This window comes from Antedon mediterranea, chromosome 3 (assembly GCF_964355755.1).
Source record: "Antedon mediterranea chromosome 3, ecAntMedi1.1, whole genome shotgun sequence".
Taxonomy (NCBI): domain Eukaryota; kingdom Metazoa; phylum Echinodermata; class Crinoidea; order Comatulida; family Antedonidae; genus Antedon; species Antedon mediterranea.
The window spans coordinates 26,215,555-26,241,059 of NC_092672.1; the positions used below are offsets into that span (position 1 = coordinate 26,215,555).

General features: G+C 33.5%; 3 protein-coding genes across 6 annotated transcripts in view; 2 read left to right on the forward strand and 1 right to left on the reverse strand.

Annotated features, from left to right (window-relative positions):
• LOC140045095 (cytosolic acyl coenzyme A thioester hydrolase-like) overlaps positions 1–8,335 on the forward strand; it is a 30,318-nt gene extending 21,983 nt beyond the window's left edge. For all 4 annotated transcript variants that reach the window (XM_072089848.1, XM_072089845.1, XM_072089846.1 and 1 more), the window contains 5 exons: positions 1,786–1,954; positions 2,715–2,930; positions 3,832–4,044; positions 4,740–4,924; positions 6,439–8,335. In XM_072089848.1, the coding sequence (XP_071945949.1) occupies positions 1,786–1,954; positions 2,715–2,930; positions 3,832–4,044; positions 4,740–4,924; positions 6,439–6,546 (891 nt within the window). In that variant the 3' untranslated portion in view covers positions 6,547–8,335. The remainder of the gene's footprint in view (positions 1–1,785; positions 1,955–2,714; positions 2,931–3,831; positions 4,045–4,739; positions 4,925–6,438) is intronic.
• Positions 8,336–9,124: 789 nt separating this feature from the next.
• LOC140044220 (uncharacterized) lies at positions 9,125–17,263 on the forward strand. Its single transcript, XM_072088698.1, has 7 exons — positions 9,125–9,229; positions 10,358–11,743; positions 12,245–12,350; positions 12,931–13,068; positions 14,853–14,951; positions 15,602–15,693; positions 17,027–17,263. The coding sequence occupies exons 1-7, from the start codon at positions 9,125–9,127 to the stop codon at positions 17,261–17,263; spliced, it is 2,163 nt and encodes a 720-aa protein (XP_071944799.1).
• Positions 17,264–17,967: 704 nt separating this feature from the next.
• Positions 17,968–25,505, reverse strand: part of LOC140043766 (zinc metalloproteinase nas-37-like) — a 28,178-nt gene continuing 20,640 nt past the window's right edge. Inside the window, exons 9-17 of the mRNA XM_072088241.1 lie at positions 24,957–25,078; positions 23,749–23,885; positions 23,224–23,475; positions 22,543–22,683; positions 21,894–22,157; positions 21,190–21,276; positions 20,655–20,873; positions 19,623–19,856; positions 17,968–19,006 (exon numbers count right to left, since the gene is read on the reverse strand). Of these exons, the coding sequence (XP_071944342.1) occupies positions 18,876–19,006; positions 19,623–19,856; positions 20,655–20,873; positions 21,190–21,276; positions 21,894–22,157; positions 22,543–22,683; positions 23,224–23,475; positions 23,749–23,885; positions 24,957–25,078 (1,587 nt within the window). The 3' untranslated portion in view covers positions 17,968–18,875. The remainder of the gene's footprint in view (positions 19,007–19,622; positions 19,857–20,654; positions 20,874–21,189; positions 21,277–21,893; positions 22,158–22,542; positions 22,684–23,223; positions 23,476–23,748; positions 23,886–24,956; positions 25,079–25,505) is intronic.

The window sequence follows — 25,505 nt, forward strand, 5'->3', positions numbered from 1 at the left end:
GCCGTTTATAATATGTTTATATAATCAACAATTTGTGAAAACCACCCCTATTCGTGGCAAATCATAACTTTGATTTAATCGTCAATAAATATTACATTATCTAACTCAACTTAATTAGTAGGCCTAATGGTTTTCAATTGTTTCTTAGAGCCAATTCATACTTAAGTTGGTTCCTAACCCTACCCACCAAAGTTGTTCTGCGTTTAGGGCATGTGATGCACCGTAGGCCTATCCTCTACTGGCTTTACAACGCTACTCATGCCAGTGGTGGGGGAAGGGTGATGATGTCACGTGGGTGGTTTAACTGCAATAATAAAGATTTGTACATAATATACGGCGACTGAAAACGCTAGCTCATTATCCGTTAAAAAAAATCTATATCCAACCTCTGCAGCACAGATTGAAAAAAAAATGGATCGAATTTCTGTTATGAGTATACAGTACTTGCCTTTACGACGCTTGAGGGAATAGACACTTGTGGAACAGAGATTGGAATGTTCCATTCATTTCAAATCAATACATTTGAATAAACGTATATTAAATCTATCAAAATAGTATTTTTTAAAGAAAATCGGCCTGTCTTCAACATTATGATACTGTACTCGAGCTGTTCAACCGGTTTTCAGCTATTAAAAACAATTATCGTAGGAGGAGATAGGAAAATGCGAAGCCTCCTCGCATTTTTGTGGCGGGTATTTTTCAAGATGGACATCCATTAGACAGTGTATACCACGATCGGGAAAACACCCCTATTTGGGGCAAATCGTTGAACCTAAATTCGTTTTAATCGTCAATAACTAATTATCTAACTTAATTTAATTAGTAAACAGGGTTACATCAGGTGGTTAAAATCAGTACCGAAAGTACGAACCAACTTTATATACCATCGAGTAAAAATTCTAAAAGTAAGGCGCGATTTACCGAATTTTGCCCTTACGTAAATTTATATATAGATATTATAGTTAATTGAATTCTTCATAACCATTTCCATTTAATTCTACAACATCAGAATTTAAGTAAAAAAAAGAAAACCGGTTATAGGAGTGTTTACTATAACAAACAACTGGTTGTTCAGTAAAGAATAGGGATGGGTCCCAACAATTGTTAAACATATTGAAGATTCTTATTGGATCAATAGGATTTTTGTACCTGCACCATGGCCTTTAAAATGTAATTTTAAGACCTGTTTGGTTGGAGGCATGCGTCATCGACTGTGTTGCTTCTATCTCCCACAATCCACCACCTTTTATATGGTGATTGCGTTGATTATCTGCCCACTATTTTGTCTGTCTGCAGACCATGGTATCATATTTTTTTGTTTTAAGTTAAATGTTGTTATTTTATATACCTCCACCAAGAAGGTTATATTTTTGTCTGCAAAATATATTTTATTGTGTGTTGTCTGATAGTCCATTTAAATAACAGTTAGATATATGGTCACGGAAGACTCCCAATTCTGAATTATTTTTAGACTGTGGACCAAATTGTAACTTTTTTGGTCAACTGAAAACTACATAAGTATGTAAAAATATCATTTTTATACCAATAATGATAATATGTTACATTAGACAACTCCCTGTATTTTAAACAATAGAAATAAAAAAAAAAACAGAGCTTAATTATTTTTGAGTCAGCTTTGGCAGAGGTATTAAATCTTAATCTCATTACTAATAATAATTTTGTATGAGAGGGAAAAATCTGAAAAAAAGTGTTGTAACAATAAACTTCATGCCACATGGACTGTGTGGTATATAGTTTGTTTGTTAAATGTTATGTTTTATTTAGGATAAAGCATATGAGCCAAGTGCATCAGCTTTAGTAAGAGTTGAAACCACCGACTTTCTTCAACCAATGTACATCGGTGAACTTGCAGAACTACGAGGTATGGTAACATATACGGCACCCCACTCTGTAGAGGTCAAAGTCATAGTAACAGCGGAGAATCTGTTAAAAGGTAAGTATAGAGAACAGTAAATAGTTATTTACTATTTTCAAATGTAAATAAATGAGAGTGAATACATTAGAAAAAAAAAAGCATGACTTATTTAAAAGCAAACTTATTTCAAAATGCTTGTTCTGCTTTAACATGAAAAGAGAAGGGGATTATTATCAATCTTAAAATGTTTATAATTTCTAATAAAAACATAATTTTTAAACCCGGAGCTACCTTTTCTTGGCATTGATATTACTCGTCATATCGGTTTTTGTCCAGGGCGCCAGGAATGATAATACTCGTCAAAAATACTTAGAATGTTTGTAACCAGCATGTAATGTCATAGGACATCACAATTTCACTCTCTATAGTTCTGGGAAGATGCACCTAGATGATAATGTGAATATAATTTCCGTTTACGTTTATTGTAGAAAGTATTTAAAATCACACATTGTGGTGGTGATTTCTGTTTTTAATAACTTGTTCTGGCATACATGACAGAAACTTAAAAGCGTCTAGCAACCAAAGAGTTTGTATAGGCTATGGAAAATCTGAAAATGTTTAGAATAATTAATTTAAAAAATTCATGAAAAATACATTGTATGAACTGAATATTGTATACTAGGCTTATTAATCACTAATTTATCTTTTGTACACATACAGTATATATAATTTATTGTCCTTTCCCCTGCCGTGCCAAAATAAAATGTTTAGCATTCAACAAAGTGACCTCATAAAATTTAGTTCATTTTATTATTTTCTAAATTGTTAACCCTTTTAGGTACAAAGCGTCTAACAAATTATGCAACCCTTTGGTACGTACCAATGAGTGCCGAAGTGGATTCAAAGGTTCTGTCCGTTCCGCCTCTAAATTACAAATCTAAGGAGGAAGAAGAAGAAGGTCGACTACGATACGAAGCACAAAAAGCACAACGAAGAAAGATTGGACTCGGCGGTAGACCAAGTCTACTAATCAAGGATGATTATGACAAAAATGGTATGTTTTTATTTGGCTTTTGGCTTTTGTGTTTTATGTATGTCAATATTTCATCTCCTGCACTCCCACTAAAATTCAATTTCTCTTGATATTTTTGGATAAACTAAAAAACGGTATGTATAAGTTCATAATTACTTCCTACTTTAGATGAATTTTTAAAAATTGATTTTCAGTATTAGAGATCAGTCAGATATTTGTAATCAATGAATGCGTTGTAAAGTGAAATAATGAGTTAGCACAGCTTTTTCCGCCTTTAGCACGCCTGCCATGTTTACTATATATGCCAATATCATCATTAATTATGGTTTTATAATACAGTAGTAAAGTGACCATCTATAAATCATTCCGATATTCCATTTATTTCCAAGTTGGGAGGTATATGTTATGATAAAGATTTGTTGATCTATCTTATTTAACAATTGATGCCAACCATATCTAATCAGTGATAACTATGGATTACAAGTACAGTCTATGCCATAATTTTATTGACCTGTATTGTATTTCCACATATGACATAATATGTCCAGAGTTATAGGCAAATTCCATTATACTGTGTCATATGTATAACATCTGGCCCACCTGTATTATATGTTTAGGTTAGGCTTATGGCCTATGATACAGGCGTCAAATGTGATATTGTACATACAGTATGTAACACTGTATTAAAGAATTTACGAAAATTATAAATACACTACTGAGAATTACATTTCATTCATTTTTTCATTTTCACAACATATGATTTTGAATCTTTCTCACTAGCATTGCAAAAGTGACCTAAGCTGATTGCATCATAGGAATTCTCAGCCTGAAAATGTCGTCTTGACATTCAGTGTTCAAGAAACAACGCATAACTTTGTTCACTACCATACTAGTTAATATTCCTTTTTATTTTGTTGTTCAGGTTCACCAGACCAGCTTTCTGTATCTTTCTCAAGCTCCTCTTTGATTCACCTGATTGGTCCATCTGACTGTAACTCATTTGGATATGCTACAGGTGGTGTCACCATGAAACTAATGGATGAAGTAGCGGGCTGTGTTGCAGCGAGGCATTGCCGAACTAATGTTGTCACGGCGTCAATGGATGCTACCAATTTCCATAAAAGGGTCAAACTTGGTAAAGTTTTTTTTACTATATCTTGTTTTTTAGGGTTAACCAAAACAGTTTAAAACTGACAACCAAACAAAAATAACATTCAAAAGCACAATTTATCACACGTCACTATTTTCAAAACAAAATGTAAAATTACACACACACTATAATGTCCTATTGTTTTAAAAAAATGTTACAATATAGAAAAAAATTTAAATTATTTTATAAGGATAAAAAAAGGCCATATGAATCCTATCTGCCCCTAGATTAATAATTAAAATTTATAATTTATATTATAAAGGATTATTTTTGTCCTAAGAGGAAAGGCAGACATGAGGTTAATTATGGGATAAATTAGGACATTATAGGGGGCGCTATACAACCATGGACAATACTTGTATCAACAGTTTCCACCAAGCCGAATGTTTGTTCGAGTGGTATAGGTCTCACTCAGTCTGAAGAACTGGAGCCCTTGGTTCGATGCCCATCAACATCATCTGTAGTTTAGAGAACATTTAAGGTTAGGTTCAGTTATATTAGGTAATAGGTCAGCTATTGTGTAACTCTTAAAAAACAATTAGGTCTGTGCATTTTTCATGATATTGGATTTGGGAAACATCCATAAAAAATGTAATTTTCAAAATAGATCATTTAAATAAAAGATTCCTTCCTTCCTTCAAGAACACATTTTCATAAAATTTAGGATTATTTTTTTTCAGGTAGTTTGTGTCACCTGACTGGCAGGGCTACATTTGCAAGTAGTCGCTCCTTAGAAATTGAGGTCATGGTGGACACAGAATATTTAATGGATGGGTCAAAGGTTAAGGAGAGGGCAGTACATGCGTTTTTTACATACGTGTCGTTAGGCCCAGATGGAAAGACACGACCTATACCACAACTTCAGGTGAGTGTCAAGTAAATCATTTCAATTAGGTTCATTTTGTTACATCAGCCAAATTTAATATTCCGACATTTTCTATAGGAGTAGATTTTTTGTTGACCTTTTTTGACCTCCCTTATCCAATCATAGATCCACAATCAAATGTCCAACCAGTCAAATTAAATTCAATTTAACCGACCCTGTTATCCATTGATTCTGGGTAGCAAAATTTTTATTTTCATTAACTTTATGAAATAAAAAAAAAACTACCTACATCTGTCAAAAGTAGAGTAGAATTCCACAAATATGATTTGGATGTGAATTCACCTTGCATTTCTAAAAGGTATAATCTCTGTTACTACAGAGCCATATTTGGTACCTGGTTTTTAACCCTCATACTTTCTTTAACACAACATCAAGCATGACATTTATTATATGGTACATAAAACTACCATGAATATTTGAATATTTTTGAAAACATAATATATCTATTTTTGACAGATTATTAATATAATATGTAATAGGGCTTTCCCATTTGAAAAATTCTGGATTTTCCCCTCTATAAGGAACAAGGCAAACAGCCATTAAGTCGCGTGCTACAATGCATAGTGATACCGGACCGACAGACAGACCGACAGACAGACAGACCGACCGACATAGTGAACTATACTGACCGAAATTACTGAACATGTTTAAAAATGTTGAAATGTTTAAAAACATTTATATTTTTTTAATTTACACGTGCGTAGCTTTTGACGTGCTGGTATAACGTAATTTCGAGTTGAAAAGTAAGTCAAGAAAACAGAAATCGGGCAAAAAGAGTGCGGAACAACATTTAACGCGCAGTGCGCGGGCAAAAATATGCGCACTCATGGCAATTTTGTAAACGCTTAAAATTTCCTGAAACGTACTCTTATTTCATCGAAAATAAATTTTGAAAATTTTAAGCGCGCGTACGCATGCGTTACATGCGCTACGCACGTAATTGTATTGCCATATGATGATTTATGCCTTGAAATTTATGAGTCCCAAATTTTATTTAATTGTGATTCATGGTTGTGAAGATATGATTACAAACGTGATTTCGTTAAATCGTGCGTAGACCGCGTAATTTTTTATTGCACATCGTGAAAACATAACCACATTGATTCCTGGCCATAAGGAATATACTGTGAAAAATTGACCTAGCTAGATTAAACTGATATCAAGATAAGGTCAGAAAGCGATAAAACGCATAGTGATACCGGACCGACAGACAGACAGACAGACCGACCAACCGACCGACAAAGTGAACTATAGAGTCGCTTCCACGCGACTAAAAAACTAGTTTAAGCTCTGGATTGGCTTAATATTCACAAATAACAACATTTTGTCATAGGTGGCGTGTCATAACTATACTTTCACTGAAAGCTATTTTTTTTCGTAGGTCTGTGATGACTTTTTGCCATCACTTACCTATGCAGAAATAAAATAAAATTTCGAGTTAGAATACAAAAATTTAAAAAGTCAATTAGAAATGTTTTTATTTGTTTTTAAAGGTTCAGTCAGAGGGAGAGAATATTCGCTTTCAACAAGGTAAATTGCGATATGAACAGCGAAAACTAAAACGTGCTGCTGCAAACAAAAAGAAGGCTTCCACATCATAACTTGAAATTTATTCAATACTTTTAATGCATTTTTAAATGAATTTATTAACTTTTATAGATCAAAAATGTTGTGTTGTGTTGACCTTTGAAAACATTGGAATACCATAATCTATTGAGTGCTGCATCAAATAACATGATCAATCAGAGATACATACATCCGGCAAGGGTTGACCTCCACAATTAAAAATGATTAAACCCCTTTTTTAAACTTCTATTGTTTAAAATACCCAATTAAAATGTGGGCCACACTCTAATGTATTATTATGTTTATCGTTTTAAAAAAATGTATTAGTTTTCATTTGGTGACCACAAACAAAATCACAATTTAGCAATCATTTTACATCCTAAAAGTAGTCCGGATATTGCCTCCCAAATGTATTTCTTCATTATTTATTTATATTTTCTTCCATTGACCACTTATATACAGTATCTGTGGTTTATTGAAATTTGATAAAGATCCGTCTTTTAGTTTTGACAAATCGCATTCGCAGACACAATTTTAACCTCCTTGGTTGATGTAAATATATCATACTTGACAGAGGTAATAAGATTTGGTTACACGCACATATCCACCAAAGTGAAACTAATCCGTAAATTTTAAAAACTACCTGGGAATCTTAAGACACAAACACATGTAACTGTATTTTGTTTACCAACAATTTAAGGTGCACAGATTGGCTAGTTACACATGTTATGTGGCCATCTAAGACACTAAATATTGCCATCAGAAAGCAGATATTTCTTTTTATTATACAGCATATTTTTGGGGTTGAGTTAGGTAATAGACATTACTGTCAAAGCATGAAATACTCAGACACTTGAGACGTTATTAAAAATGTAAATTTAATTCTTTAATTCGAAAATTGATACTTAATTGCCTAAATCCAATTCAAACAAGATCCGCTGTCGAATAACCACCGCACAAATTACGGTTGTGGTAGTTGTCCCCTACAATAATGTACTACAGCATTCTAGCATACAGTATTAAAAACAATTATTAATTATAAATTTAATAATAAAATTATTAATCGTTTATTTAAAGTAATTTTAAAATGTTATATTCATTCCAATGCTCTATTTGTAAATTGCTCATAGTTCCAATCGCCTTTAATTGTTTCTATTGAATTTTATTGACAATTTTACCTCTTATGCTGCAAAAAAGTTATGAGAATTATAGAATTCTGAATATTATTATGCATTAGTTATATTTTTTTTTATTTTATTATATTTATTATATTATTTTAAAATGTGTCAAGGTTGAGATCTGGGCACTGTTAACCCACAACATTGTTTTTGTTTTTGTTGTAGTTGGCAAACAAATTACTCTAAAGATTTATGAAAAATGAAGGTTAATAAAATCAGACTTTGAATATGCCATTTTGTAGTTTTAATAATGTTAATAACTTCCGTAAAAATTGAAAAATAATGTTTTCGCTTATAAAGAGACAAAATAAACGGTTAAATTCAATCAAAAACTCATTGACTTCCAGTCAATTTGACTGTTTTTTGTTTGAATTTACAGGTTTTAAGAGAAATGTTTTTGTTTTCGATCTAATTTTTGGTCAAAGTGAATAACTATTATGTGACATTAAAATGGCATACTCAACAACAACAAATGTTTAGGGGAAAATATATCTTTAGAAAAAAAACCACAACAACAATAGAAACGAAACGATAAGTAAACAGTAATTCAATAGTATCGTGTTTATTAATAGTAACATATTTGTAAAAAATACATTATAATATTTATAGTTAAATTTTATGATACTTGATTTAATTGCAATAAAGTTTTCCACAATCAACACCATTTTAGTACTGTTTTTTGAATGAGTAATTAACCTGGAAGAATATATCGGGAAGAACGTTTCAGTTAGAATTTACACAGTGTGTAAGTCAGGTAGTTGTAATGCTAATTATTACACTCTTAATTTAAGTTTGCTAGTTTTAACACACCTACATTGTTCTTGTCATTTGATTGGACGATTGTAGGTCAAATACTTCACTCTTCCCTGGTACTACCTAAAGCTTGGTTCCCAAGAAGACGCAACGCATGTGATTTGACCAATCACAAGCGATGGATTTTTAAAACTGTCGCTTATCATTGGTCAACTCGCTCCTGGAATCAAAGCTTTACGAAAAGGTAATTTATAATTGCGATAAATAGTTGTTCTTCTTTGCTTTCGGAGGGTTTCATTGTGTAGGTAGAGAGATTTTTAAGTAAAACAAAACACTGTTTACTTTATTTATTTTTTTTATGTATTATTAGACATTTTTGATAAAGCAAGAGAAACCATATTATTCATAATTACCTTAATTAGTTATTGTTCATTAAGAAGCATTGATGACGGAAAGAAAGTTGAATAGCGACGTGATTACATACAGCTTCAAAACAATAGGTTTGTCCTGATTTGATATCTTGAGTATACTCATGAAGTCTCCAATGTATATCCATGGACATATAAATTAGAATGTATTATTATTCTAATTTATAGGTCCATGGTGTATCTACTGTAAATAAAATGCATTGTTTTGCGCCGTTGACGCCATTGTGATGTTAGCTCCATCACAGCAAGGTTGAATGTTAGGCAACCCGCTAAAGCTCCAGGCAATTGCCGACGAAGGAACCACGTCTAGTGCTGTATTACCAAACTATAACGTCGGAACCACACGGGATTGGTCAAAAGTAAGTACAATGTTTTATCTATTTAAAATCCCATCCAAATTAGGCTCCGCTGTCGCATAACCGCCACAGTATAGGCATACATTTATTGTATAAATTGCGGTAGTTGCTAATTACAATAATCTATTGTATTTTAGAGTTTTAAAAACAATACTGTAACTGTACTGTAGTATACAGTCATTTAGCACTAGAACAATCAATAGGCTACTGTAACACTTGGCATACACTAATAAATTATTTTGATTACATTTTCTCTTAACACGTGAGAAATGAAGATTAATAAAACCAGAATCTAGTATTAATAAAAATCAATCTAATTCACTTTTGTTGAAAAAAAAACCAACAGGTTTATATATAAAAATATCTACCTGTTTCGTCGAATTAGTGTCTCACAAGACCTATTTTTTAAACGTCTCCGTCGAAGTACCGCTGCACATTGTCCTAATACTTTGCCCTGTAACTGCCGCAACAAATGATTCTGGTTTAAAAAGTGTTGCCGCAGAATAAACTTGATAAAAGTTTGCCAACCGTCGTTGGCACCAAACGTGATTATTGTCCCACGTGTTTGAATGTATGTAGCTGTAATTGTTTAAAAGTTTCGCCATCAAATAAATACCGCAGAAAACGTTGTCTAAGTGTTGTCAATTAAGTACTTAGTTACCGCAGCAAGATTGGTGATTGTTGTCGAATAAGAATATTTTTATTGTTTTAATGTGACGTACAGTAGACCGATTGCTTTTGTCATTTGGCATGTCATGACAGTCTTCTTCTTTGTCCACATTTCTCTATTTCAGTGCCGTTCTTCTGGCATATCTATCGTTTTCATTTCTCTTCTTGTTTTACCACCATATCTTCCTTCTATCATAACGTTCAATAATCCTTATTGTCTAATTCTGTTGAAGCACATTGTCTTTGCTGCTCAGGTATCCTTTTCATTATTTTACCTCTCCTATTATATCTTAATCTTAATCAATATGTTCTCATACCTTTTGTATATTGTATTCTAAACTGTTTTGTCCATCACGCACCACGTCTCAAGTTTTCCGTTTTTCTTTTATCCACGCGCCGTCCATGCTTCGCATCTATACATTGCAACACTCAATATCAATAACGTAACAATCTTTTAATTAGGTAAGAGAAATGTACCAACAAAAGAACGGGTGTTTGGATTCTGAACCAGGTGAAGGTTCCAGTTCGTATGCATCACTCGACTCGTTATCGCATATACCAGATACCGTTAGGGACCTACTAAGCCAACCTAGCAGGTGTCGAGAAAACCCACTGACAGAAAAAGGAAAACGCCTACAGATGGCGAAGATGCTACTGCTGACACTGGTTCCCATTGTGTCTCTGGCTGTTCTTGCTGGCTTAGATCTCCATAGCATTTTCTACACAAATAAAATTGATACCGAGATTCGTAATGTGATTGGATTCAGTCGAGATATTGGTGTTCTTCTCAGTCAGCTTCAGAAAGAACGAGATATGTCAGCTCTTTACGTTAGTCGTATTGGCCCAGATGACAAAAATTATCTGACAGAAACGTATCCCCATACAGACCTGGCTCTTGAATATCTCAACAATTGGCCCATAAAAACGAGTGTGTTAAAAGAGCTGCCGTTCTTTCGTAAAAAGCGTGACCTAAAATTACATCTAGCCTATCACCGTCAACATTTGCACCGTAGCAACACAACGGTTTACGCTGAAATAGAATTTTACACAGAGCTACTACAGATCTTTATTGACTGGTTGTACGAAAGCATTGGTAACTCAAAGGGACATGGCATGTGGCAGATTCTGGTAGCTTATCAGTTACTGATCGTTAGTAATGTTGATACTGGTATTGAACGAACACTCGGCTCGATCTTCTACACACTCGGAGGGTTTGATGAACACAAAGACTTTGCATGGTTTATCGATAAGTATAACGTAGGCATTTGGAACTGCAAGGCGTCTATGAGCTACTCTACACTTGTTACCGAATTCTACAATAAGGCAATGCAGAAACTTGACCTCAATGTGATTCAAATTATTGAAGAAATGAGATTAGTTATTCTGACAAACAATGCTGATAAACAAACTCCAAATTTCCAAGAAGCAAAACGCTGGTTCGATCGTATGACAGTGTATATCAACATTCTTGAAAACGTACAGAAAGATATTGCAGAGGAAATCCTTTTCCGACTAAATCGTGAGCTGAGGATGGACCAAAAAGCGATTGCTGTTAGTACGGTCGTCGTTGTTGTAGTCATCGTTTTTTGCCCGCTTATACTTCGGTCTATCTGGGCTCTAACCACTGATATTCAGAATTATGCGCTTAGTCTAGCGGCCCAGACAAAAGCTTTAAACAACGAGAAGAAACGGTCGAATTGGCTCTTGTACTCAATGTTGCCGAAAACAGTTGTTAACGAACTGATTCTGAATATGGAAGTGAAAGCAGAGTTGTTTGATAACGCAACCGTCTTCTTTTCCGATATCGTCGGGTTCAGTCAGTTGTGTAACCAATCAACACCATTGCAGGTAATTTTGTTCAGTTCTGTTGGTTAGCCATTCGTAATGTTAAAATAACATATAATTGATACGAACATTTTATTTCTTTGCAAAATAATAAGATATTTAACTATATCCGTAAATTACATTTTACAATATATTGCAACATTTAAAATACTGAATTATTCAAAATTTCTATTGAATTTCAAATAAAAAAATTAAAATTACGTGAAAACAAGTATTTTCAAATGTACAATTACGTCAGGGTTATAATGTGATTCATCCTTCCTTTTAGTTTCTAGAATTTCATTTTTAACGTTGTTTAATAATTAGGACCATCTACTAGTAGGCCTTTTATCGTTATATTATATTTCTCCTTAAATTGGCAAATCACGAACACAGATTCACCAATGTTGTCATTAAGTTTCTACCTTGATTCATTAAATATTTCCCTTAAGTTGTATTTGTGGGAGGACTTGACGAATGTTGAGCCGATAAGTTTTCAGTTTTTTTATGTTTCGTTTATTTTAGGTGGTTCAAATGCTCAACGGACTTTATTTGATGTTTGATTCGAGGATTGAAAACTATGACGTGTACAAAGTTGAAACGATCAATGAAACGTATATGTTAGCATCCGGTAAGAAGCTAACGTACCTAATGCAAATTAATTTTTTGTACCACAATAAAAGACACGTACTGTAGGCCTAGAGTAATTATTGGTGTTTTTCACAAGAGTTTTTTCATTCATTTATTTGGTCAAAAATAAATACAATGAAAGTATACAAGAAAAATGTATGAGATAATATTACAAGCAATACAAATTGTTTAATGTATTACCTCCACTAACAGCGGAAAACAAGATTAACTTTCAAATAAAAGTTTATAAAGAAAACATTTTAAAAATTAACGTAAAGATATTGACAGGGATACCGTACTTAGCCCAAAAGAAAAAAAAATAAACATGTTTATTTTCTTTGGTTCCTAACATTTTTTATTTTTATTTATTTTTAATAAATTTACCATAATATTTCGTTTCGTAGATAAATGGTGCTTTCCTAAATATATTATTATTTTCAGGTTTTTTAATTTCTTACAAATGTTTAACATGTTTTTCACAATTGTATTGTGCGCTTGCATATTCATATTTCCGTATTCTGCTGTACTATCTACCTTTTGTTATTTTTAATTTACCTTGTGTAACTATTTGAATACCGCAGGTGTTCCTGAAAGAAATGGCGAGAATCACATTAGCGAAATAGCCACGGCTGCTCTTGACATATGCTATCACATAGGCTTTCTGGAAGTACCGGACAAACCACATAAAAAGTTTAAAATTCGGGTTGGCATACATTCAGGTATTTTTTTTTTTTTTCAATTCAATTCACATTTATTTACTCATCGTTTATAAATATAGTTTCATAGCATAAATGATGGCAAGGATCCTGCATAGAGAAGTTTACACTTCTTTTTTCGCAGGACCCTTTTACATAAAACAATAAACACAACATAATAGATACAAAATAAAAAAAAAAACATTTCCTATATACATTTTAGAGTTGTTCATCATCAAAAAGCGATACTGTTTTTCTAACATGATTATTTATACATTTTGTCTTAAAAAAGAAGATATTCAGTTTATTACTTCCAGTACATGTGGATTCTTTCTATATATATTATAGCTAATATAAATGTAAAACTTGTATTATTTTTACAATGATACTTTTTCTATATTCTTCTAATCTATTCAATTATATGCTATATGCTATATGGTTTACAAAAGAATATTTTTAAAAAAAGGTGCCTATCCTTACGGCGATAAATACGGAGATCAATATCGCGTGTCGTAATGATAGCAAGAGCGTTTACGAATAAAATCAAACGTTAAGTTCATAGGTGGTTTGAGATATTAGAGAGGTTTCGCAATCTTACGAATACGATAACGAAAACGGATACGTCACGCACACGTATTCGTTTTCGTAGGCCAGTAAAATTCTTTTTCGCATGGCAACGAAATATTGAGGGCGCCGTCCAAAATATGACTGGGGTAAATTTGAGCGAAGCGCAGGTACGTGTTGCTTAAGCGTGGTGCTTGGCTGCCTAGGCCTAGCGTCACATCAAAGCGAGTGAGGACTTTAAAAACTGCTATTTATCAAAATTGACCTGGCATTTTAGTAAATTACTTTAGTAAATTACTTTCGATAAATCTATAATTATATTATAGGCCTAATCATGAATCATTCATGATTCAAATGCAAAATGTGCAAAATAGATCAAAAACTATACTCGTTTTGTAGTTACGACCCGATTTACGAATATGACTGGTGATATTCGTCAACACGAAAACGCTTTACGAATATGAAATGGGGATCAGCTCAAAAGTTTCAGAATGTGTGACGTATCCCTTTTCGTTATCGTATTCGTCAGGTTTCGAAACCTTCCTATTATTATTTAGACTACAATTTTAACCATGGCCCTCAACCATGTAGATGTAGTTTTGTTTCAATAAAAATATGGCTTTATGTTTACATCTATCATCAGTGTACAGTCTAAGCGTATCGAAAGCTCTGTCTACACTGTCAAACTTTATTTTACAAACAAATGTAATGTGCCCATATATGGACATGATGGTGTCATGTCACTTACAAATTTTGGCATATTTCTACGATATTTAGGAATATCACACTTATTTTGTCAAATTTGTTTGATAGTGTAGACAGAGCTTAATTGACGACAACTCAACTCCATGAATTGTGGTCATTTGCTACTCTCAGTTTGCAATTATAAACATTTCTTTTTTTCACATAATATTAATTGACTTTGACCAGAATTTGGATTAAAACAGTACCGTAATTTAAAAAAAAAAAATATATATTTATTTTGTCTTTAATAATTGACCAAAACATGTTTCGGCGAAAGCGAATAACTTTAACTTTAAAACAAAGTTTAATTTTATATAATAAATATTCTAACCTATTTCCAAAACAGAATGGCACCAACAAATATTTGACTTCAAAATACAGTATATTAAAAAGCATCGTTGAAAGAAAAAATGTAATAATTGCCCGTTTTTTCTCCATTTTTGGAGGATAGCACTTATTTATAAGACAATATACAACAATACTATTTATTCTTATTACAGGACCAGTAGTGGCAGGTGTAGTTGGTCTCAGAATGCCCCGTTATTGTCTGTTTGGTGATACGGTCAACACCGCTTCAAGAATGAGAACTCATGGCATACGTAAGTCTTATATGCGCATGTGTCGTTAAACAGCAAACCATACATTTTGTTGTCGTCTTCTTAATCATTTAATATGTTATATTTTTACCTGACAACAAATCATTTACAAATTAAGCCTATGCTTGCTATGTAAGTAAGTTTGTTTTGTTAGCTTTTGTTACAACCGCTAATGCAGAAAACGCCAGCTAATGTCGAAACAACCGAATGTAGAACAATCCACCGCTAATGTAATAAAACCCCCAGCTAATGTAGAAACACCAACCGCTTATGTAGTAAATACAAAATCAACACCAGCTATTGCAGAACGGTCAACAGCTTATGTATAACCGAAATTGCCTCACAGCTAATTTTGTTACTATCTTCAGCAATTGTAGAATATGTTTTTACAAACCTATGTCTGAATTTTTTTTTATATTTTGGACAAATAGATAATTGATGATGCATATTAATAAAAAAACGTCAAATAACAAACACTCTGTTACCTGTACTTTCAATATTGGCCGAATCCTTAAATAACACGCCTTCTATACATCGTGTAGCATTTTTATTAGGCTCTCAGTCCTTTGTATATATTTATTTTTTTTAGCTAGAATATCCATTTTTGAGTGATAACATAAACCTCATGATAAAATATAATTAATCTTTTTCAGCAAATCGAATCCAGCTTAGTAAGGCATCCCATGATGCTTTGTTAAAAGTAGGTGCGTTTCAAATGTCAAAAAGAGGCGAGGTAGAAATCAAGGTAGGCCTAATACTATGTTTTTTTATGTTCCGTATTCACTAATTACCGAAGCACTTGCGGTTCTGACGTCTTTGTAATTAGTGTCTTTGAGTCAGTGTCTTGTAAAGCCCTATTATTGTTGCAGTTGAATCACTGTGGAACATAATGTTGATTAATTAAAATGACATTCATTAGGCCGCTACTTCCTCTTTTTATAGACATCATGTTTTCGGTCTCACTCTCATTAATATTCATTGATCATTGTACACACAAAATGAGATATATGTAATTCTTTTATTTAAAACAAATATCGTGCGACAAGCAAGATTAAATTTAAACATCGTGCAGTGACGTAATCAAACGAGTTGACTAGAACTATACATCACAAAACTAAATTAGTCAACTTTAATTAGAAAAGATAACTTTTGAAATAAAACTAACTTGAAATACGACATGTCTATGCCTAAAACATACCCTCAATAAACTTTAGTCAAGTTCAATCCTTACGAGAGATTGTGAACGTAGAAAATAAGATTAAGTTGCGTTGCCGCAAGACAATCAGCGTAAAGAACTGTCTCACTATTAAACTGTATGTAATGTGTCCATATATAGACATAATCACTACCATAGTTGGGTATATCACTACCAAATTTGGGCACATCACACTTTCTTTTTAAAATAGGTTAATAGTGTAGACAGAGCCTAAAGAAACCCAACAATCTCTACACAACTCCACCGTGACTAAATAGAGTTCCAAATAATAAACGTGAATAAAATAACTCGACCCACGTATAGAAAAACACAAACATCGGAAAGACTATTAAATTAAGCTATATTCACAATCCGTTCTGTGAAACGAAATAGGTGTGAACGGAGCTTTAGTGATTATTGAACAATACATACAATCAATAATACCCGTTCCACACGTACAACACAGATGTGACAAAATAACAAATCACTCCTATACCGTCGTTTTTATATTAACGATACCCGCGTATGCAGACACCGCTGTCTTACGTCAATGTCACGTTGATGATCGACGTTCAGGCCTCTGCTGTGGACTTTACACTATGGTGTATTAGGAACGTACACACTCCGAGCAAGTTCATGGAAAGATAACCATGTGTTACAATCATATGTTTCATTTAAGCTTGGTTCCCACTAGAACGTAACGCAAGGACGTAAACGCAACGCAAGCGTTTTAACCAATGGCAGCGAATAAGCCATCGCTTGTGATTGGTCAATTCACTTGCATTGCGTTACGTCCTTGCGTTGCGTCGCTAGTGGGAACCACGCTTTAGTAGTACGTACGTACGTACGTGTGAATCAAGATATATGTTTTGTATTATTTCAGGGTAAAGGAAAGATGACGACATTTTGGTTGATTGGTCGCGATAACTTCAATCAACTTGTTTTACCCGACAGTCATTTGCAACCGACACACACCAATGCTATGGGAATACACGAGCACAGATACGAGCATTTATACGACCAAATGTGCACAGGTCGTATTCAGGTTGGAGACACTAGAACAAGTTACTTAGGCATGTCACTGAAACGTTCCACTGACCCAGAACAGTTACCTGGTTAATTGACATGTCTTTAAGGCACGCCCTTGCTGACTCAGAGTAATAATTAGTTCCTACCCACCAAAGTTAACGGGTGAACTGAACGAAACGGGCTCTTATAATTTTTAATGTCAGTAATGTGCTCCCTTTGAAATAACTATCGTTCCTATTGCTACGAAGGAGTAATGTGACAGAGAACCAAATAAAATACTTTTCTAAGCTCTGACGTTAAAATGGTAGTACTAGGTAAAACAGTACCGTAATCCAAAACAAATAGTTTTGTATTGTTCTGTTTTGTAGCAAATTCAGTTTAACAATATTGATTCCTATTTTTATTGTCTACTCTTTCGTCGCATCTTTCCTTATACGGCTGCTGTACCCTTTGTTCCTCCCGTGTTTTTGTCTTTTATTCTACTCTTTACTAGATATCGGCAAAACTCACGAATGTTTAGCAAAGTTATCGTTGTTGATCACCATTTTCCTCTGTACAGTCTGATCCCTTTCTGTTCTCAAAAAATAGTGTCTGACTGACTACTTTGACATCGTCTAGCTACGCGATATGAAAGTAAAAATGATCCAATTTTTTGAGAATCATTGCGACAAGCAATAAGAATCATTTATATAAACAAAGACCTGGGAAAAATGATATTAATAACATGTTGGACAAGACCAACATTAAATTACTTTTATTATAAGTTTTTTTGTAAAAGAAAATTAACATCAGTATAACTAATAATAATGCGTAAATGTTAGTTATTGTTGAGATTGTTTGTACAGATAAACTATATTTTACAGCCATTGCATAAGTGCTAATCTAACCATTAGATATACATTCAAGTTTATCTAAATGCAGCAATCTTTAAAAACTGTAAATAATTCATTCAAATTAATAGTGTTGTAGACTCGAGAGATGTGTACGCACTGTTGAATGCAGCGTGTCATTGTTCAATCTAATTAGTGGCTTTGGTCTAACATTGTATAATATACTAGACATATTCATACTGTATTACAGATGTTGATACTGCCTAGGACTTATATGTATTGCAAATACTTAGCTACTACTACTACTCGTATTCAGACAATAATGTATGCTATGTAGATACACCCCACTCATGGTACCTTTCTTGGTAGGGTCTACAACTCATGTGTCCATTGTCTATTGTGCGTCATACCAAATTATTTCTCTCTCCAACACCAACTCGGAAGAATTTGCTATTATCTGCAACAATGTAAATGTATGTTTTGTATAACTTATTATCGTACGTCTTTTTGATTGTAAACTATTGCTTGTAACTGCAGATATTATTGCTCTTGAGGTATAATTGGTTGAAGAATTCCTTTCTAGGTTGGTAGCAAACTACGCTAATATTATTATACCTATAATATCTTATACCACCTACCCCCATTCTTTGCGTATCCTGATTGATATGGTTCTTTTTGTACAGTTCTCATTAAGAGATAATTATCATGAGGATGTTGATATTAAAAGTAAGTTGTGAGTCTACACAGCAGCCAGGTACACAGCCCAATTTGCTTCTATCCACAGTCCGCAATAATGCAGTCTTCTCTTGTTGAATATCGTAAGGTAATAAGCAAATAATATCGTCTGAGTTAAAATTATTGTTTATTAAACGTTTACAATGTTTCACAAACTGATTGTTGTAAACTGGTACACGGCCATGTTCGCCATCGACCGTTCGGTTTCATCGAAACACATTTATGTTTAGGTCTTCTGTTTGACATGATTGGTTCTTGTGCAGCCCAATCTGAAAACGAAATTATTCATAAATATGACGTTTGTAAAACACCAACAAAAGCAATAATTATTTTATTATGAGCATTGCAAATAATCCACAGCATCGCTTTGTGCTAAGTTGATAATAAACGGAATGTTAATATTCGAAATGTGTTGCATTATTTAATAGTCTTAATATAGTGTGTAATAATATTTAACTGATTATTGTGACACGTGTGCATTGTTTTCTCGTTTTTAACGAATGTGGGTTTGGAATTATATTTCGAATTATATTTATGTGTACGCTGAAGCTACCCAGTTCCAACTGATGTAAGTACTCGTGTGATTTAATTTCCGTGTTTATTAACTCCTATATAGTTCCAAGGTACCTCCGACAGGTTTCAGAATGTCGTTAGATTAGGGAAAAGTGAAATGTCACTTTTCCCTGGTTAGACAAGCGCTTTCCATTTTTTGCTGAACGCCAAACAAGCTAAACCGAGTGTAACGCCGATCATGGAGGTATAAAATACATTTTTATTATTTTGTAACGTGTATACCTCCATACTCCGTTAGACTGTAACTTAACTCCGTGTAAACGTAACCTAAGTCTAGTGTTTATATTGATATAGTATGTGTATGTTACTTACTTTGGAATGTACTTAAAGCGCCATTTAAGTGAGAGTACCAGCCTCGTTTTCGTTTGCTGTATCTTATATTAAGGAATGACCAACCGCTTGATATGCTTTGCATGTGCTTGTTCTCAGCAATGCTATCAATACTCGCAAGTACGGCTCCTTTGGAATGGCATTCCTTTTGTGAATCTTTAAAATTTCGTTTTGATTTTACTAAAAAGTAACACCTTCCATCAAACATATGACAATCTGAAAGCAAAAGAATATCAATATAATCATGTAACGGTAAATAAAGTTGGCAAATCTTCCCAGTAGAAAGTCTAATTGAAAATTAAAGGATAAAATTAGAAATCAAATTTTAAATGAAGAAAAAAACTTTAACTTTTTAAATTGTAGACTGATATTGGCCAAATGTTACGGATGTCGGAAAACTTCTCTCAGTAGATACTGTAGTCTTTATATCAAGGTACAGTTAGGCCTAATGAATATAAGATCTAAATATTTTTTTTTTTTTACATAATACGAGATACTTAATGTAATTTTCGAGCGAAAAAATGTGTTTGTTGTAATGGAAATAGAGTTATTCTGAAATTCTTGTTAAGACTGTGTATTTCTTTGTAATTTTGGATCAAATAAAATCCGTCAGTCTACAAATCAATCAATTATAGAAATGTTCAGGATAGTTTCTGAGTGGACTAGGTTTACTCGGAGTGAAATTCCGTGAGGTTTTTTGGTGGTCATTCTGATCGTTTTATCTGGAAACAGGTATGAAAGTACCTGTTCATATGTACAGTATAATGATCTCTCTTTCCACTTGGTTATATTAACCATGCCGGGAGGGGATTCCAAATCTTGATGGCTCTCAGATGGCTTTAACAGTCTTTTATGACCAAAAAATCCTACCTTGTACAAAACGAGAGTGGCACGCACGAAGCAATGATAAAAGACAGGAAAGAGTGAGACAACACGCCATAACATCTCGCCATTGTCCATGTAATCTCACTCTTCCGTTGTAAAAGGTACTTTTTTTCAGTACTGTAGGCCTACCTGTAGCGTAAACTTGAACTTCACACAGTTCAATAGTTCCGTGTTTCTTCTCCAGTTGAATACTAACATATCTACCGAGTCTAGAATGACGACAATTCTGTGTCACTTGATGCTTCGAGTCTAGATCTGATCTGGTAAGACCTACATTGCACTTACGGTTTGAGCGAAATGCATTCGACTCGTTTCCAATACGAATAATCGCGCCCACAAGAGGTCCGGCTGAAATCATTAGGAGAGAGAAAGAAAATAAATAGTTTTTGTATCGATTACCAGTTTTATTCCATTTAGTGTGTATTAATTGTTTTCTCTTTCTTGTATTTGTCCTGTACATGTACAGTATATTTGTTTATTTTGACAAAATGAATAAATTAATGAATGAATGTTATTGTTCAAAAAAGTAAAATTGAATTTTATGTGAAATTGTATGCAAAAAGGTATGATAAAATGTGTACCTAGCACACAGGTATCATTTATTTTGTAATGGATAGTGGTGAAGTATCAATATTATGTTTAGTAATAATGTAGTTTTACTTACAAAAATAACCTTTCTTCGTAATTGTTAGTTTATTGACAAGTAGTGTTTTTCCTAAATCAACTTTCCACCAAGGCTCCCATTGGTGACCTGCACACAAACAAGTAAAATATATTTCAATACAGAACTGAAATCTAATAAACTAACGTCGCATAGTATGTGAAAACAAACGCCGTGAGTTTAAAAGTAGCCGTCGTTTCAAGATGGATATACAACGTTTTAGTTTCAAAATGGTCATACTTTGCAGACCCGGAGTATTTTAAAGAATTCCCTCTATCAAGAGTTACTTTATAATAGTAGTAAAGCTTATTGTGGACGTCTTTGTGTGACTCTTGTATAATACGGATAGTGTCAAACATAAAGCAATCTAACAACAGGACACTGTGCTCCAACAATAGATCAAAGATTTCATCTTTGGTTGCGACATGATGTACTATTTTACCTGCAAATATTGAAATATTGTAAAATACTGGTAAATTAAATAAAGTGAGTAATTTGGTACCGTCCCTTTTCCTCCATATTGGAAATAACGAATTTTACGACTGTATAAGTAACTAATATATGAATTTTTCGCAGCCAATCAGAAGATCAAAACACTGTTACGAGTTCCTATCTTGTCCTGTTGTTAGGTTGTCTTGTATTGAGCAGTGAATGGAGAATGAGTTACTCCGGGATCAGTGTAATAGAATTAAACTTTCTAAGCTTACGTGTTCGACTACAGGCTCCTTTTACAAACGTTCTTGCCCAAAAGTTACCATCGACAGCAAGACTAGCATCTGAAAGAGTACTACTTTGCGTGGCAGGTTTATTAAGAGCTCGGGAACCAGCACATATCTGAAGATTGCAACTGCGCATTTCTACACTGCTTCCGTGGCAAAAACCTGGTAAATTGCACTGACGTGTCCGTTTTTGTGTACCACCATTACACGTCACTGAACAACTCTCCCATTCTTCCCATTTTTGCCAGTTAGCTGTTACAATAATGGTTATTTATTACAAATTAATACTTTGTTTTAGGTCTACTTTCTTTGTCTCTAAAAAATATATGATTAACTCTATGCAACAAATAAATAGCTATCTAATGAGGATGCGCATACTTCTGTTAAGGTCAATTTACACAGACGAGCGGTAACACAAATATAGAATCTATGGTATTCCACATGAACATTTTCACACAACGCGGAGCGGACGGCGGGTGGTTTCCGCTCAGAATAGATACAGATTATACGTGGGGGTAGACAAGCTACGCGGTTTTCCGCTTACCGTTACCGCTCGTCTATGTAAATTGGCCTTTAGACGCAAAAGTGCTGTTTCATGAAAACAAAAGGTAGCTAATATTGTTCACATTTCACCTACCTTGTACTGTTCTTGAAACGTATGTCTCGCATATTGTAGAAATACTTCGCCTGTTGCATTTTATGTTGTTCCATTTCCCGTAAACACTGACAACAACACATCCTGTATCAAACTTAGTTGGTTGAGTATACTTTGTCCATCCTTTTTATTAAACACAAATTATAAAATGAATATTGATATTATTTTAGTTTTTCTTCAATCGAATTCCTCTCCTAGTGTTGTATTTTAATTTTTTTTTACTATAATTATTATCAATATATTGTTTGTAGGTTTGCATGGCGAAATCAAATGTTTGCGGTACACCACGTATATTTAGTTCTGGAAGGAACAGTTGAGTTTCTCAACTAAAATACGTGGCAAACTTTATATCAATATATGTATAATAATTATTTACCTGAATGAATGACAACCTACACAAACGTGTATGAATAGATTCATTAATAATATTACTCTTACGTTATTATAGTAATTAAAATGAATTGAAAATAGTCATCATCAACGTCACCTAGATTTAACAATTAGGCCTACCATTAATAATGTCCATAAATGTATGCTAATATAATATATTATAACTATACTATTATTCAAATACTAGTTTCATATTCCTAAATTATAATAGTCGTAACAATGTCACGTGTTTAGAATGAAACAAAACAACAAAACTTGAATTTGCATAAATACCATTGAATGACGTATATTCGTTACGAATCCATTGCCACCTATCTCTGTGATTCATATAAGCCATTCCAATCCAAAACAAACGGCCGATTGATCGTTCTCCGAAGCGTAATCTTATGAACTCGTTCTCTTCTGCTGAACTGATGACAGGTAGATTTCCGCCCATAAGTTGACAGAGATTGTCTGCTTCATGCCAGGCTAGTTGTTTATCAATGAAAGTATAACAGCTTCTTCCAAGGCAGTTAGAATAATCGACTAAATAGTAAAAAGGTAGGCCATTAAACATGTTTACAAGATAGAGACATTTTAGTGCAAAGGTGTCACTCTCGAAAAGAATGTTACAGTGATTTCCCTCCAACTAATGACCATTTTGGTATGGAAGATTACCTCACATTAAATGCCATTTTGGTACATCATTAACGCACCAAGACCATTTCAATAGAGTTTCTTTCTAATAAAGGTCTTTATGACCGATTGTTTTGATACTGTTAAGACTACCGTATTGAAACTAAATAAACAATATCATACCAGTGGCTGGGTCTTCATCATATATTCTGTATGTAGCTAGGAAACCCGTTGATTGAAATGTATAGTCAGATTTAAACCCAACTAGCATTTTGTTTTTATCAGAGATGAAATATTTTTGGTACTTAAATCCACACATTCTGTAATAGGACGACAAAACATTATTTTATTTACAATGTAAAAACAATCTACAGTATAGGCCTATGGTTTTTAGAATACCTTTGTCTCCTTTTTATTTTAAATTAGGTGTTATTAATTAAAAAAACAAAATTACAGAAACAACATTTGTTTTAATTGAATATCGATCATAGCATGTCGAATTGGAGGTCTGTGTGGGTGGCAGATTCAACTATAATCGTTTCTAAAATAATAAATGAATTGCAGTATATCAAATGTAGTGTTCTGTGCCTGTGATGATTATAGCCAATAATACATTAATCATAAGTACACTGTTGTTAAGCGTGGTTCCCACTAGCGACGCAACGCAAGGACGTAACGCAACGCAAGTGAATTGACCAATCACAAGCGATGGCTTATTCGCTTGTGATTGCTAACTGTCTATAACTTCGCTTGTCATTGGTTAAACGCTTGTGTTGCGTTTACGTCCTTGCGTTACGTTCCAGTGGGAACCAAGCTTTAGCAGTAAAACATTTTATTCCAAATTGAATGATTCGTTATTCTTTTTTTTTTTCTACTCTCTCCATGGTTCTGGTGGTAGAAACAAGTCTTCTCGTATAAGGGCTGTAAACCGTACGTCCAGTGTACACATCTAGCTTATGCGCACTTTAAAGAACCTAGTATATCTGTCGAGACGAGTAGGTGGTTACCCCGGTGTACCAGTACACGCACAACCACTGATCGTAACTGGGCCCTCGGGGAGGAGTCCAGTCTTTGACTGAAGATGTTACCCAGCAAATATATATATATATATATATATATATATATAAATAAATAACAAATTTAATTCAATTTAATTCAAAAAGCTTTTTAAAATGGAGAAAATAAAAAGAGGATGTTTGTAAATCAAAATCATATTTTATATATACGGGAAGGATACAAAAAATGCGGCCCTCTCAGATCCGGCGGCCATGGTCTATTCCAGATCTGTCTGACATGCTATGTTTGCCAAAATGTTTTATTGTTTACAACAATGTTGTATTGATTATATTCCATGGATTATACTAGAAGGATAATAAAAATGAAGGCTATACCTTTCGTGATTATCTTCGTACATGTTTTTGGTTCGAACGCTTACAAAGTCACGTTTGCAATTGCGTGAATCCTCTAATGAAAATGTCTTGAAAGACAATCGTATTTTTTGACCAGGTTTTGCCTAAAAGCAATTGACATGTTTAAAGAAACATATTATTTCAAATCAAGCAATTACGCAAAAAAAGATGCTTATATTCCGAAGCACGTAACAAATTAGTAACATTTAAATCCTTCAGTGCCTGGATCTCAACGGAGATATAAATACAATAGGCAGAAAGCTAAATCAAAACGGTTAAAGAACTTAGTCAGAAAGAAAGTGTCAATCTTTCGAAAATATTCAACGGTGAGAGGATACAATATAGTTAAAACCATAATAACAACATTATATGTCCGTAAATATAAAAAAAACGCAAAAGTGGAATTTAATTAATGCATTATGTTAGGAAAATTATGAGAGAAGTCAAACCTTCTGAACATTAAGTAATATATATTTACTTTCATGTATAATCCTGAACTTAGTAATTATTGGTAAACGCATGACAATTAGA

Coding starts and splice junctions, on each gene's coding strand:
- LOC140044220 (XM_072088698.1), top strand. CDS start 9,125: ATGTTAGGCAACCCGCTAAAGCTCCAGGCAATTGCCGACGAAGGAACC. Junction 11,744..12,244: donor ACCAATCAACACCATTGCAG/GTAATTTTGTTC, acceptor CGTTTATTTTAG/GTGGTTCAAATGCTCAACGG. Junction 12,351..12,930: donor AACGTATATGTTAGCATCCG/GTAAGAAGCTAA, acceptor TGAATACCGCAG/GTGTTCCTGAAAGAAATGGC.